The following is a 15,331-nucleotide window of genomic DNA, read 5'->3' on the forward strand; positions in this document are numbered from 1 at the left end:
TCACGGTCTCTCCTGCCCGGGCTGGCTTTGAACCGCGATCCTCAGATCTCAGCCTCCTGAGTAGCTAGGATTACAGGCGTAAGCCACCAGCGCCCGGCCCTACAAATCATTTCTTTTTACCTGTGGCACAGTGTGTCATGTAGGTTTTCCTGCTTAACCTTTCTGTTCAAGTTCCCTCCGTTCCTTTCCCATATCTAGAGGGGTTGTTTCTCTCAATGGAACTTCTCAAAACTTTCCCTGTTTCTCCTACCTTATGCTCTTGCTGACTCACATCTGTTCCCAAGAAATGAGGACATTATTAAGCGTTAGACATGAAGACATGTATAAGGATCTGAGTTTTATCCCCGTACCACAAAAATAAGAAAGGAAAAGGTCCCAAACACGGACATAGCAGAGGGCTGCCTGTCACATGCAGGAGACAATGAGCCTTTCTTGCACACTCACCACTGACATATACAGTAGGTTCTGATGGACCTAACAAAAATTAACAAAGATCTGGCCTAGTGTTAGTTCTTTGATTTGGGGGGTAGTGGTGGGGCAGGTGGCGGTGGTGGTGGTAAGAGATGGTCACAGACCTCAAGAATCTGACAAGAGCTATAATCTTTCTTCTTCAGAATAATGCACTATGTATAAATACGTAACTCTGATTACAATTTCAAGGGTTTATGGATCCTAGTTAAGAATATCTGGTATAGTTACTGAAAAAGTGACTTCTACTAAGTAGTAATATCTACTGTGCTGATATATTCTACTGTCTTCCACATTAAGAAAACTAACTCACTAGCAAGGAAAAAAGACTAGGGAGAAGTTTTGGCACAGAAAGCCTGATGTCATAGTTCGGGATTCTTCTCTGCACAGCTGGGCAAGCCAGTACATTCCAGGAATCACATTTTCAATGTCAGGACAGGACAAGCAAAATGCAGCTGTAAATAACTGAAAGCAAACAGAAATAACTCACCTGCAGAACTCTTCCCGACAGGAAGTTCTGTCTGCAGTAATTATAACTTGCACGCATACCTTCTTTTGTACTCAGCTGCCATCCCTAAATTTTGGTGAAAATCAAACTGAAGTTATTCTGATGTTAGCACCAACTCTGGTAGCAAACCTTAGCTATATATAAGGTCATCTTCTTACCTTATATGCTCGTAGAAGGGCCAAATAATCACTGTTGGCAAATGCAAATTCCAGCTTTTTCTGATTTGCTTCTTCTTTTTTATCCCAAGGAGACACCTAAATGAGGGAAAAGTGGATTTGAGTGACACATTTCAAATGGTATTTTGCTACTGCTGAAGCCAGCTGCCTTAGGAAAGCAAGTATTTTGTGTGGAACAAAGCATACTCCAGAATGGGCCAGAATGGGGAAATGGGCACCACTGGCAGGAGGGGGGGAAGGGGGGGAAGGGTGAATGAAGAAGGTAAATGAGGATGCATATAGTGACATAGTTTATTGGCATGCATGAAAACAGAGTAATAAAGCTGGGTGCAAGTGGCTCACACCTACTGTAATCCTAACTATTCAGGGGGCTGAGATCTGACGATTGTGGTTTGAAGCCAGTCCAGACACTCTTATCTACAATTAACCACTCAAAAACCAGAAGTGGCACTATAGCTTAAAGTGGTAGAGTGCTAGCCTTGGTGCAAAAGATCAGGGACAGCTGCAGGCCCTGAGTTCAAGCCCCATAACCAACAATAAAGAAAACAGAGTAGTAATATCTATTGAAATTGTTTCAAGAAGGGTGAGAAGTAGTGGTATTGGGGAGAGTGATGGCAGGTATGAGTTGACAAGGATGTATTGTTTACATATGTGGAAATGTTAAATGAAACTCTCTTTGTAAAACTAACATATGCTAAAATAAACTGCACATACTGCTGGAGGCTGGTGGCTCAGGAAGCTGAGATCTGAGGATCGTGGTTTGAAGCCAGCCCAGGCAGAAAAGTCCATGAGACTCATAAAAGTAAAGAAAAAAAAAAAAAAAAAAAAAAGGCCAGAAATGGAGCTGTGCTCAAGTGGTTGAGCAAAAGCACTCAGGGACAGCACCCAGCCCCTGAGTTCAAGTCCCAGGAGAACAAAAAAACAAAAGCACCCTGTGCCTGGTGATTAAAGATGTCTCTGGTGGTAGCTGCAAAGTTCTGGTCCCTAGAGTCCAAAATAAGCTTTCTGTCCAAAAGCTACCTAAAAATTTAAAATTCTGTTATCTCTGTGGTTCTCTTTCTTTTACAGATACTCTCTCTCTCCACTCTTTCCTCACTCTTTCTTTCCCTTTTATGCTGGGGGATTAAATCCAAGCCCTTGTTCAAGAGCTGATCATATTTTGTAATTCAGCCTCCCCTGATTCTTTTTTTTCTCCCCTGATTCTTTACTCAAAATGCACTGTTTTCCTCCTATTTTTATAAGATTTCCCTAAAGATTTATAAAATCAGCAGAGAAATCACCTATTATTGCCATTCCCACTACTTTAGTGTGATGTTCCTCTTCTTATGCATGCGTTGATGACATCAATATTTCTAATGAGTCTTTTTTTTTTTTTTTGCCAGTCCTGGGGCTTGAACTCGGGGCTTGCTGTGCTCCTTCTGCTCAAGGCTAGGGCTCTGCTACTTGAGCCACAGCCCTCTTCTGGCTTTTTCTGTTTGTGGTACTGAGGTATCAAACCCAGGGCTTCATGCATGCTAGGCAAGCACTCTACTACTAAGCCACATTCCCAGTCCCATCTAATGAGTCTGTGTTTCCTTTTTTTGTCTGAGACCAGACTTGAACTTGATATTTTATGCTTTTACTCACTGGCTAGCCCTCTACCAACTGAGCCCTGAATCTTCTCTCTCTCTCTCTCTTTCTCTCTCTCTCTATTTTTGGTCGGTTGTGGGGCTTGAACTTTGAGCCTGGGAACTGTCCTTCAGCTCTTCAGCTCAAGGCTAGCACTCTACCACTTGAGCCACAGTGCCACTTCTGGCTTTTTCTGCTTATGTGGTGCTGAGGAATCAAAACCAGGGCCTCATGCATGCAAGGCAAGCACTCTACCACTGAGCCACCTTCCCAGCCCCTCTTCTATATTTTTAATAATAATAATAATAAGTGCCCAGGTGCTGGTTGCATCAAAAATGTATACTCCTAGCTACTCAGGAGGCTGAGATCTGAGGACTGGAATTCAAAGCAAGCTCATAGAAAATTTATCTCTAGCTGGGTGTTGGTGGCTCAAGCCTGTAATCCTAGCTACTCAGGAGGCTGAGATCTGAGGATCCCAGTTCAAAGCCAGCCTGGGCAGGAAAGTCTGTGAGACATTTTTTTTTTGGTCAGTTGTGGGGCTTGAACTCTGGGCTTGGGTGCTGTCCCTCAGCTCTTCAGCTCAAGGCTAGTGCTCTACCATTTGAGCCACAGTGCCACTTCTGGTTTTCTGAGTGGTTTATTGGAGATAAAAGTCTCACGGACTTCTCTGCCTTGGCTGGTTTTGAATCACCATCCTCAGATCTCTGCCTCCTGAGTAGCTAGGATTAAAGGCATGAGCCACCAGCGCCAGCTCTGTGAGACTCTTATCTTCAACTAACCACCAGAAAACCAGAAGTGGTGTAGTAGCTCCAAGTGGTAAGTGCACTAGCCTTGAGCTGAAGAGCTCAGAGAAAGGGCTCAGGCTCAGGGTTCAAGCCCCATGACCCACAAAAAAAAAAGAAAAAAAAATACATCTCTAGATTTTTTGATTTTTTTTGTTCTCTTGTCTGTGTCTGACAGATACTATGAATAATCTTAGGCTAATGGATTAAATAAGCTAAAACAGACAAATTTCTAGAAAAATATTAACAAAATTGACTCAGAGACCCACAACAAATGAAGAAGTTGAATTAGTAACATTAATAAACAAATACTACCCACCAAACTCCCTTGGCCTGGGTATCTTTAGTACTGGCTTCTACTCAACATTTAAGATTCAACAAAACTCTTCACAAATGCTTCTCCAAAAATAGATGAGGAAGAAATTTATTCTATATAGCCAATTATTGAAACTGAAAACATTACACAAAAAATAAAAGTATGCACCAGGATCTCTCAGAGATATAGATGCAAAAATCCTCCAGAAAATCTTAACAAATGGCCACAGGAGAGACATGCATGCTAAGGCAAGTGCTCTACCTCTGAGCTATACCACCAGCCCCTAAAAAACAACTGAATTGTATGCTTTAAAGGACTGAACTGCATGAGTCATATTTCAATAATGCTAACCTGGTTCTATAGGTTTAATTTATTGTAAAATCAAGTAGGGTATTTTTTTTTTTTTACTGGTTAGCATCTTTAATTTTTTTTTTTTCTTTTTGGGTCCGGTCGTGGGGCCTGAACTCTGGACCTGGGCGCTGTCCCTCAGCTCTTCAGCTCAAGGCTAGCGCTCTACCACTTAAGTCACAGCGCCACTTCCGGCTTTTTTCTTTTTGCTTGGGTGGTGCTAAGGAATTGAACCCAGGGCCCCAAGCATGCAAGGCAAGCGCTCTACCACTGAGCCACTTTCCCATCCATCTTTAAATTTTTCTACAATTAAGAATAGCAGATAAAATACAAAGCAGTTTTGATAAGCTCATCTTGGGTTCTTAGTCATTGTTTGGGGCATGGATCTTTTTGAGAAAGAAATAACATTGTTTCCTGAAATATCTGTATCTCAAGCAAGTTTTTAGGGGGTTCTCACACACACTATAGCCCCCCAGGGTCCCGTTACCTTATGGCATCTACTGCAGTTCAGATGCATGTTGTTTACTTACAAAAGGAGACTTGAAGGCCAGGCTGGCGGCAATGGTGAGCGCAGGGTCCAAACAGCGGAAGATAGACCCAAACAGCATCAGTTTTCCGATTCTCACATCCACGGGCAGAGAGGCCAAGTGATAGCCAAGTGGGGTGAGTACTTCATCTGGAGTTAAGGCTCCCAAGTCTCGTAATCGTATTTTTGAGGCACGAAGAGAATCGGCGTGTGGAGGTTCAATGAGCCGAGAGAACACAGATTGGAGGTTATGAGCGCTAAACATCTCTAAAATTTTAATCCTAAAGAGATCCAAAGAATAATATATGAATTAAAAAAAATCTCTGGGGCTGGGAAGGTGGCTCAGTGGTAGAGTGCTTGCCTTGCATGCATCAGGCGCTGGGTTCGATTCCTCAGCACCACATAAGCAAAAAAAAGAAAAAACCGGAAGTGGCGCTGTGGCTTAAGTGGTAGAGCGCTAGCCTTGAGCTGAGGGACAGCACCCAGGCCCAGAGTTCAGGCCCCACGACCGGACCATCCTCCTCCCCCCCAAAATCTCTGGTAGACTGATACTGAACAATCTCTTTCTTTGGTAGAAATGATTTAGATACATGCTTCCCAGATATATGCCTTTAGAACCATGCAATGCTCATTTTGTTCCTTTTTTTTTTTTGGTGAGAACAACTATTCTATGTAGTCCAGATTCACCATCCTCTTGCTTTAGCCTTAGTGTTTGAATTTCAGAAATGTATCATCAGTCCCAAACAGTGTCCTAGTTTTTTTTTTTTTTGGGTCCGGTTGTGGAGCCTGAAGTCTGGGCTTGGGCTTTTTTTTTTTTTTTTACCAATATACTACAAAAAGTTTTCATATTTGAAATGTATTTGTAATCAGAATAAAATTCTTGCCAGGCACTGGGGGCTCACTCCTATAATCCTGTGGTTCAAGTGCCAGCCTTGAGCAAAAAAGCCAGGGAGAGTGCAAGACCCTGAGTTTAAAAAAAAAAGCTACAGGGCAGCACCCAGGCTCCAAGTTCAAGCCCTACCACTTGAGCCACAGTTTCATTTCTGGCTTGTTGCTGGTTAACTGAAGCTAAAAGTCTCATGGACATCTCTGCCTGGGCTGACTTCAAACCTCAGTCCTCAGATCTCAGCCTCCTAAGCAGGCAGGCTTTTAAAGGCATGCGCTACTAGTGCCCAGCTCAACCAAGACTATTCTTAGAGAAATGTCTTCTGCTAGGAAAAAAGAAAACATGCAACTTAAATAGGCTGAGAAACATTTAGACCTCGCTGGAAGCAGACTACAAAAGTAAACATGTAACCTTAGACACAGCTGCTCCAATGGCACTCTCTGTATTTCTGGTAGCTGCTGCTTTAAAAGCTGGTGGTTATAGTGATGGCTCGTGAATAAATGGAAGCAGACCCCTGATGCAACACGGCCTGCCCGACCTTTTCTTTGTAGCGCATTGGCTTGAGAGACAAAAGTATCCTCTAGACTTTCCATTCCTTTGCTGGCATCGTATCTATGAAAGAAAAGAAAAGAATTAACTTAGATAATTAGTACTGAGTGGCCAAGACACCTTGACAGGGACATAGAAGAGCCACCTCACTACTATTTTTGTTCTTGTCTGTCCTGGGACAGGGCTTGGGCTCTGTTCCTGAGCTCTTAGCTCAAGGTTAGTGCTCAACTACTTTGAACCACAGTGCCACTTCCAGTTTTTTGGTGGTTAATTGGAAATAAGGGTCTCATGGACTTTCTTGCCTAGGTTGGCTTTGAACCATGATCCTCAGATTCCAGACTCCTGAGTAGTTAGGTGTAAGCCACTGGCACCCAGCTTAACCACCTTACTTCTACAGGATAAGATGCCCTGTGTGTTCTAGGACAGCTGACCTCCTGGTAGAAGCAGCTAATGAGGACTTCTTAGTCTTTTTTTCCCCCTTTGGTGCCAGTACAAGGGACTTGAATTTAGGGCCTCAAGGTCTCAGTTAATGCTATCACTCTACCACTTAAGCCACAGCACCACTTGTGGCTTTTTGCTGGCTTTTTGCTAGAAAATAACTGGAGATTAGAGTCTCATGACTTTTCTGCCCAGGATGGCTTCAAATAATGATCCTCAGATCTCCATCTGCTGAGTAGCTAGGATTACAGCCACTGGTGCCTGGCTGAGGATTTTAATGGTATCTTTGCCATGACCTACATCTTCTGTAGTTAACTGTTTTTCATCCCATGACATGTAAAATCACATGGGAGATGAGCAGAAAACAAATTTAGTTCCAAGGTAAAATTTTAAGCTTTATATCTTTTTTTTTTTGGTCGGTTGTGGGGCTTGAACTCTGGGCCTGAGCACTGTCCCTCAGCTCTTCAGCTCAGGGCAAGCGCTCTACCACTTGAGCTACAGCGCTACTTCCTTAAGCTTTATATCTTGTTTGACTTTGAGATTTATGGTCCAGACGACTGTGCCACTTACACATCCACATATAGTTCTCATTAAACACTTCCTTAACCAGTGCCAGTGGCTCACACCTGTAAACCAAGCTACTCAGCAGGATGAAATGTGAGGATCAAGGTTCAAAGCCAGTCCGGGTGGTCGAGCACTCACCTTGAGCTGAAGAGCTGAGGGACAGCGCCCAGGCCCAGAGTTCAGGACCCACAACTGACAAAAAAAAAAAAAAAAAATCTAGTTTGGGGCTGAGAAGGTGGCTCAGTGGTAGAGTGCTTGCCTCACATGCGTGAGGCCCTGGGTTCGATTCCTCAGCACCACATAAGCAGAAAAAGATGAAGTGGCGCTGTGGCTCAAGTGGTAGAGTGCTAGCTTTAAGCTTTGAGCTGAGGGACAGGCCCAGAGTTCAGGCCCCAAGATGGGGGGTGGGGGGAGAAAAGGGGGGAAGCCAGCCTAGGCAGAAAGTCTATGAGACTCTTATCTCCAATAAACCATAAAAAAGCCAGAAATGGCCGGGCGCTGGTGGCTCACGCCTGTAATCCTAACTACTCAGGAGGCTGGGATCTGAGGACTGTGGTTCAAAGCCTGCCTGGGCAGGAAAGTCTGTGAGACTCTTATCTCTAATTAACCACCAGAAAACTGGAAGTGGTGCTGTGGCTCAGGTGGTAGAGTACTTGCCTTGAGCTAAAGAGCACAGGGATAGCACCCAGGCCCAGAGTTCCAGCCCTACGACCGACAGAATAAAAAAAGAGAGCCAGAAATGGAGCTGTGGCTCAAGTAGCAGAGCACCAGCCTGTAGTGAGAGAGCTAAGGGACAGCTCTCAGGCCCTGAGTTCAAACCACATACCAACACAAAAAACAAATTTCTTTAAACAGCCACCCATGTAACTGAGTATTAACCAGTTATAGTCATGATAATCTAAACAAGGCATTTTCCCCTCTATTACTTCACCAAATCAATACCTCTTTTCTTTCATCTTCCCAGAATCAATGACATAGACAACATCATCAATAGTTATGGATGTCTCAGCGATGTTGGTGGAAATAATAATTTTAGTTACACCTATTGGAGGTTTTACAAATACAGCCTGCTGCTCCTCACTGGATAGAGATGAGTGGAGAGGGTGAATCACACAACTGAAAGGAAATAAAACACAATAAAGATTCTGGCAGAAAGCATTGAAACTGAGTAAGGAGGTGAATTTCTATTAAAATTAAATATCAGCAACTTCTCTGCACCTGTCTTCAAGGCTCAGCTTCTAAATGGTAAGATTCTGATTCTTACAAAATACTTAGTTCCAGGAATTAAAACCTTGTACCAGTACTCAGGGAAAGTGCTGGGATCTAATCAGGGGAATAAATAATAGGGGAATAAATAAATTCTACAACTAACAAAATTAAGGCAAGCTAAATAAAAACAATAAGCTTTCTCTTGAGACCAGAGACAGAGAGTCAGAGTGTTCTATGCTAAGAAATTTCATACTTCCATTTCCAGGGAGTGTTATTTGTTTGCTAGTTTTCCTCTTAGATGTGAAAAATGACAAACACTAGTTCCTTGCTTCTATGGAAAAGATTTTCTCTTAAAATGGCAGCATTTCTTTGTTATTACTAATGCTGGCTTTGCCCATCTTCCCTTCCTTCCAAGGAATGTGGGAACTGAAATGATATGCAGGTTTGCTGAGTCACTATGCTATGTGATTGAGAAATAGGTTTTGTTGTTGGGATGGAATAACAGATTTCCTGGAGCAAATGTGTCTGTCTGCCTCCAGCTGGCACAAACAGCCATGCTTAAGGAGTGACCCTAGAGTGGAAAGAAGGCAAGAAGTGATCTTTCTGGATATTCATCTCTGCAGATGAATGCAACAGAGAGAAGCTACTGGCTTACCGGTTACTACGTCTGTTGTTGAAAAGAGAGTTAGACTGCAGCTGTTCATAGAGCATTTTGATTTCTGCTAGTCCTGGTAAAAACACAAGTATAGCACCTAGGGATAGAAAAAGAAGTAGAGAGATAAATGAAATGAATGATTATTAAGCTATTTTAAACAAAAAATATTTTTTAAGTCTCTAAAGATAATAACTGATTATTAAAAAAATCTTCCGGCTGGGAATGTAGCTTAGTGGTAGAGTGCTTGCCTAGCACTGCATGAAGCCCTAAGTTTGATTCCTCAGTACTACATAAAAAGAAAAAGCTGGAGGCTGGAAAGGAGGCTCAGTGGTAGAGTGCTTGCCTTGCATGCATGAGGCCCTGGGTTTGATTCCTCAGTACCACATAAGCAGAGAAAGCTGTAAGTGGCTCTGTGGTTCACGTGGTAGGGCACTAGCCTTGAGCTGAGAGCCGAGGGACAGCACCCAGGCCCAGAGTTCAAGACCCACAACCAAAAAAAAAAAAAATCTATAAAAAGAAAAAGCAGGAAAGTGGAGTTATGGCTCAAGTGGTAGAGCTCTAGCCTTTTTTTGTTTTTGTTTTTGGGTCCGGTCATGGGACCTGAACTCTGGGCCTGGGCGCTGTCCCTCAGCTCTTCAGCTCAAGGCTAGCCCTCTACCACTTGAGCCACAGCGCCACTTCCAGCTTTTTTCTTTTTGCTTGTGTGGTGCTGAAAAATCGAAGCCAGGGCTTCATGCATGCAAGGCAAGCGCTCTACCACTGAGCCACCTTCCCAGCCCAGAGCTCTAGCCTTGAGCATAGAGAAGCTAAGGGACAGAACCCAGGCCCTGAGTTCAAGGTCCAGGACTTGCAAAAAAAAAAAAATCTTCTGACTTAGTAAGGCAAAATAGGATAGTTTTATCCTTTTATAATTGGAAAAACTGAGAAGGGGAAGAATATATGCCTTAAGTTTCATTTCAGCAGCTGGGTGTGATAGTATTTGCCTATAAGTCTAGAAATTGGGAGGTTGAGGCAGGAAGATCCAGAATCTGAGGCCAGACTAGGCTATATAGGTAGAGGCCTGACTGGGATACATAGAGAAACATTGTCTCAAAAGATAACAACAGTAACAACAATAAGCCCACTCTCCCCCCCCCCTTTTGTCAGTCATAGGGCTTGAACTCAGGGCCTGGGCACTGTTCCAGAGCTTTTTTGCTCAAGGCTAGTAGTACTCTACTACTTTGAGCCACAGCACCACTTCTGGTTTTCTGGTGGTTAATTGGAGATGAGATTCTCACAAACTTTCCTGTCTGGGCTGGCTTCAAACCAGGATTCTCAGATCTCAGCCTCCTGAGTAGCTAGGATTGTAGGCGTCAGCCATGGGCACCTGGCTCTCTCTTTTTTTGTGGTGTTTGGGATGGAAATAGGGTCTTGTACATGCTAGCCAAGTAGTCTACCACTGAGCCATAACATGAACTAACTACTCTTTCAATATTGTTCAATTCACTGACCACTGCCATTCTATTTCTACAGAAAAGGTGATAGATCCTTCTAACTGTAGAAGAGTGGAGGATCTTCTCTCTACTACTAATAAAATCCAAGCCAGGCACTGGTGGCTCACGCCTATAATCTTAGCTACTCAGTAGGCTGAAATCTGAGGATCATGGTTCAGGGCAGCAAAGCCCATGAGACTCTGATCTCCAATTAAGTATCCAAAAAGCTGGAAGTGGAGCTGTGGTTTAAGTGGTAGAGTGCTAGCCTTGAGAAAAAAAAAAGCTCAGGGACAGTGTCCTGAGTTCAAATCCCAGGAGTGCACAAAAAAATTCATTAAAAAAATAAAATCAGCTTTTTTTTTTGAAGTAAGAGTATCTCTATGTAGTCCAGACTAGATGTACTTAAGCGGTAGGACACTAGCTTTGAAAAATTGATTTCTTCACATAGAATTCATGACTCATTATTTATCTAGTTCATCTTTCCTCTAAGTAAGGAATCTAAATGATTACAGAAATGGGACCTGAAGAGGAAGAAGTGGGAACTTGCAGGGTTAATCCGTCATGATGTGTAAGATTAATGTTCACATACATCTTCTCATTAGCTCCCCACACACCTTGAAGTAATGAGTATCAGCTCCCCACAAGTGACTCAGTAATGTGCCAGGTTGCAGACTTGACAAGTATGCAGCTTGACACAGACTTAGTTTGTCTGGCCCCAGATCACGCTCTTTGCATTATGGACCTGTCTTCCTCTTGGCTAAAGCGCCACATTTACAAGTGTTAAGTAATCTATGCAGATGGAAAAAACAATTGTGTATATTGTTTTTATGCCTGTGTCAGGGATATCTTTGCTATCTACAAAACCATTATTGACTTTTTTTTTTGTCGATCATGGGGCTTGAACTCTGGGACTGGGCACTGTTCCTGAGCTCTTCAGTTCAAGGTGAGTGCTCTACCGCTGGAGCCACAGTGCCATTGCAGGTTTTCTGGTGGTTAATTGGAGATCAGAGTGTATCTCACAGACTTTCCTGCCAAGGCTGGCTTTGAATCTCCATCCTCAGATCTCAGCTCCTGAGTAAGCTAGGATTACAGGCGTGAACCACCAGTGCCTGTCCCATAATTGACTTTCTAATCATTTTATTTACTCTGGTTTGATTAGGTAATTTTGTACCATTTCTTCTTGGCTGCTATACTCAATTCCCAACCCCCCTCAGGAAGTTTTTCTTCGGAATGAAACAAGAGTCTCAGTCCACTGATAATGTATTATTTACATCTTGGTAACTTGTCAAGAGAAGAGAAACAACATATGGTTTACAAATCTCTTTAGAAAACATCAGAGAATGATTAAATCTAGCATTTCTCTTAAGTACTGTGTAAAGAGTATGTCATTTTGTTGGGCTGGGAAGTTGGCTCAGTGGTAGAGGGCTAGCCTCACATGCATGAGGCCCTGGGTTCGATTCCTCAGTATCACATAAGCAGAAAAAAGCCAGAAGTGGCACTGTGGCTTAAGTGGTAGGTGCTAGCCTTGAGCTGAAGAGCTGAGGGACAGCACCTAGGCCCAGAGTTCAGCTCCCATGACCAACCAAAAAAAAAAAAAAGAGTATGTCATTTTGTGATTTATTATTGCATTCAATGATCACCCAACATTCCTGACTTTCATTTACTTATGAAACAAATATTTATTCTCTAAATAAATGTTCCAAGCACTCACTGCTCTATAGTGTTGAATAAAAATCCTTATATTATTATTATTGTATGCTGGTCCTAGAGCTTGAACTCAGGGCCTGGGTGTTGTCCCTAAGCTTTTTTGCTTTAGGCCACATTTCTAGTCATATCCAGGGCTTTCTGTCATTCAAACTCAGGTCTGGCAATGCTTGATAAGAAATGTACTTATTATCTTGCCCATGTAATTGTAACTCCTCTGTACGGTATTTTCATAATAAAAACAAAACACTTAAGCCATAGCTGTACTTCTGGATTTTTGGTGGTTAATTAAAAATAAGACTTTCCTACTTGGGCTGGCTTTGAAGTGTGATCCTTAGATCTCAGTTTTCTGAGTATTACAATGTTACCTGGCTAAAAATCCCTTATTCTTAAGGAGTTTGCGATTTACTGAAGGAGATGGTCACTGAATAAAGCACTAATTTCAGTGTTAAGTGGTGTTAAGTGTTCCCGTCCTGTTGGGGTAGTATAGAACAGGCAGGAGAAGGGAAGAAGGCACTTAAGTTGGTCTGCAGAGGTGACACACGCAGACACCTCGTGATGTGAAGGAGTCAGGTATGAGGTTTGGGTATAAGGGGCCACAAGTGAGGTCAACATGGCCATGGATGGGGAGTCAGTGAATAAAGGGAAGCTACAGTGATTGTTCTGGGTTACTGTAACAGCAGCAGAAGCAGTAACAACAGTAACAGTGAAAATAACAACATAGGGCTGTCACTATTTTTTTTTTTTTTTGGTCCAGACGTGGGCCTGAACTCTGGGCCTGGGTGCTGTCCCTCAGCTCTTCAGCTTAAGGCTAGCGCTCTACCACTAGAGCCACAGTGCCACTTCCGGCTTTTTTCTTTTTGCTCATGTGGTGCTGAGGAATCGAACCCAGGGCCTCATGCATGCAAGGCAAGCGCTCTACCACTGAGCTACCTTCCCAGCCCCAGGGCTGTCACTATTAAGGGAAGGATTTACTGGGCTTGAACTTACAAATGGTTCCAAACTACGTTAAATGTTTTACACGTGTTTTCTCTCTTTTTAAAATGTAATTCGTGTGTGTGTGTGTACCACTAGATATTAAACACAGGGCTTGCTCATGCTGAACAAGTACTCTACCCTTGCACTACATTCCCAGAACCTATGTCCTTTCTTAGAATATTTGGAATAGCTTTACACCTGTTATAGAATTTTTAGTCTTCGGGCTGGGAAGGTGGCTCAGTGGTAGAGCGCTTGTCTTGCATGCCTGAGGCCCTGGGTTCGATTCCTCAGTATCACATAAGCAGAAAAAAGCCAGAAGTGGCACTGTGGCTTAAGTGGTAGGTGCTAGCCTTGAGCTGAAGAGCTGAGGGACAGCACCTAGGCCCAGAGTTCAGCTCCCATGACCAACCAAAAAAAAAAAAAAGAGTATGTCATTTTGTGATTTATTATTGCATTCAATGATCACCCAACATTCCTGACTTTCATTTACTTATGAAACAAATATTTATTCTCTAAATAAATGTTCCAAGCACTCACTGCTCTATAGTGTTGAATAAAAATCCTTATATTATTATTATTGTATGCTGGTCCTAGAGCTTGAACTCAGGGCCTGGGTGTTGTCCCTAAGCTTTTTTGCTTTAGGCCACATTTCTAGTCATATCCAGGGCTTTCTGTCATTCAAACTCAGGTCTGGCAATGCTTGATAAGAAATGTACTTATTATCTTGCCCATGTAATTGTAACTCCTCTGTACGGTATTTTCATAATAAGAACAAAACAAAACAAAAAAATCCCCTCAGGACTGGATATTTAACATGTGGGTCATCAGGGCTGAGTGAAGAAGCAGTTACCTGGAGGGTAGGAATGCTTTCCATCCACAATCCACTCTAATAAGGCCTCTATTAAGTCAAGGTTAACCTTTTCAAAATCCATAATGGACATTGTTTTGATGACTGGTTTGCTAACCCCTGAAAGAAAGAAAGGTAAAAATCAGAAAAATAATTGTATTTTATTGAAGACAATATGCCCATGGACTGAGTGTTGAGATGATTTAAACACAGAGGTTCACATTTAAAGCACAAAGTGAATTTTTTATTTTTAGTCTTCCAAAATATAGTTTTGTCAGAAGTATCTTTTTCTTTTTGTTCTTTCTTTCCATGTTTCCTCCCTCCTTCCCTTTTCCCTCCTTCTATCTCTTTCTCTTCCTTCCCTTTCTTTCCTTCCTTCCCTTCTTTTTTCTTAACAAAGTCTTACTATATAACTCAAGTAGGCTTGGTGGAACTCACTATGTAGCTCAGGCTAGCCTCCAACTTTTTTGGGGGACAGAGGAAAATACTGGATTTTGAACTCAGGGCCTCATGCTTCCTAGGTAGATGCTCTACCTCAGCCTCACCTTCAGTCTGTCTCACATTTTTGCTCTGATACACATACACACTTCCCCCGCTTCCAATGTAAGGCTGATGCTCTACTACTAGAGCCACATCTCTACTTCTTTAAACACTAGTTATTTTATTTGATTTTTTTGGTCATGGGGCTTGAACTCAGGGCCTGGGCACTGTCCCTGAGTTGTTTTTGCTTAAGACTAGCATTCTACCTACCACTTTGAGCCACAGCACCACTTCCAGTTTTCTGATGGTTAATTGGAGGTAAGAGTCTTATGGACTTCCTGCCTGGGCTGGCTTTCAACCATGATCCGCAGATCTCAGCCTCCTAAGTAGCCAGGATTATGGGCATGAGCCACCAGCTCCTAGCCATTACATAGGTTATTTTTGAGATAGAGTTGCACTTCATGCTAGGTAGATAGATGCATGGACCACCACCACTTTATTTTATTTTTTGTTGGTCGTGGGGCCTGAACTCGGGGCCTGGGCGCAGTTTCACAGCTCTTCAGCTCAAGGCTAGCGCTCTACCACCTGAGCCACAGCACCACTTCCATTTTTTTCTGCTTATGTGGTGCTGAGGAATTGAACCCAGGGCCTCATGCATGTGAGGCTAGCACTATACCACTGCGCCACCTTCCCAGCCACCACCACTCTATTTTTTTATTTTTATTTTATTTGTGAACATACTGTACAGAGGGGTTACAATTACATGGGCAAGATAATGCATACATTTCTTACCAAGCATTGCAGCCTCCTCCTTTGT

At 42.8% G+C, this 15,331-nt stretch overlaps 1 protein-coding gene across 1 annotated transcript in view; it reads right to left on the minus strand.

Moving 5' to 3' along the window:
• The window catches only part of Dhx57 (DEAH (Asp-Glu-Ala-Asp/His) box polypeptide 57), a 65,349-nt gene that overhangs the window by 20,298 nt on the left and 29,720 nt on the right, over positions 1-15,331 (minus strand). The window contains exons 13-19 of the mRNA XM_013017895.1: positions 14,038-14,154; positions 9,034-9,130; positions 8,112-8,285; positions 6,030-6,230; positions 4,737-5,013; positions 1,135-1,230; positions 959-1,042 (exon numbers count right to left, since the gene is read on the minus strand). Coding sequence (XP_012873349.1) covers positions 959-1,042; positions 1,135-1,230; positions 4,737-5,013; positions 6,030-6,230; positions 8,112-8,285; positions 9,034-9,130; positions 14,038-14,154 — 1,046 coding nt within the window. The remainder of the gene's footprint in view (positions 1-958; positions 1,043-1,134; positions 1,231-4,736; positions 5,014-6,029; positions 6,231-8,111; positions 8,286-9,033; positions 9,131-14,037; positions 14,155-15,331) is intronic.

The sequence above is a fragment of the Dipodomys ordii genome, unplaced genomic scaffold (assembly GCF_000151885.1).
Source record: "Dipodomys ordii isolate 6190 unplaced genomic scaffold, Dord_2.0 Scaffold37, whole genome shotgun sequence".
NCBI classification, from domain to species: Eukaryota; Metazoa; Chordata; class Mammalia; order Rodentia; family Heteromyidae; genus Dipodomys; species Dipodomys ordii.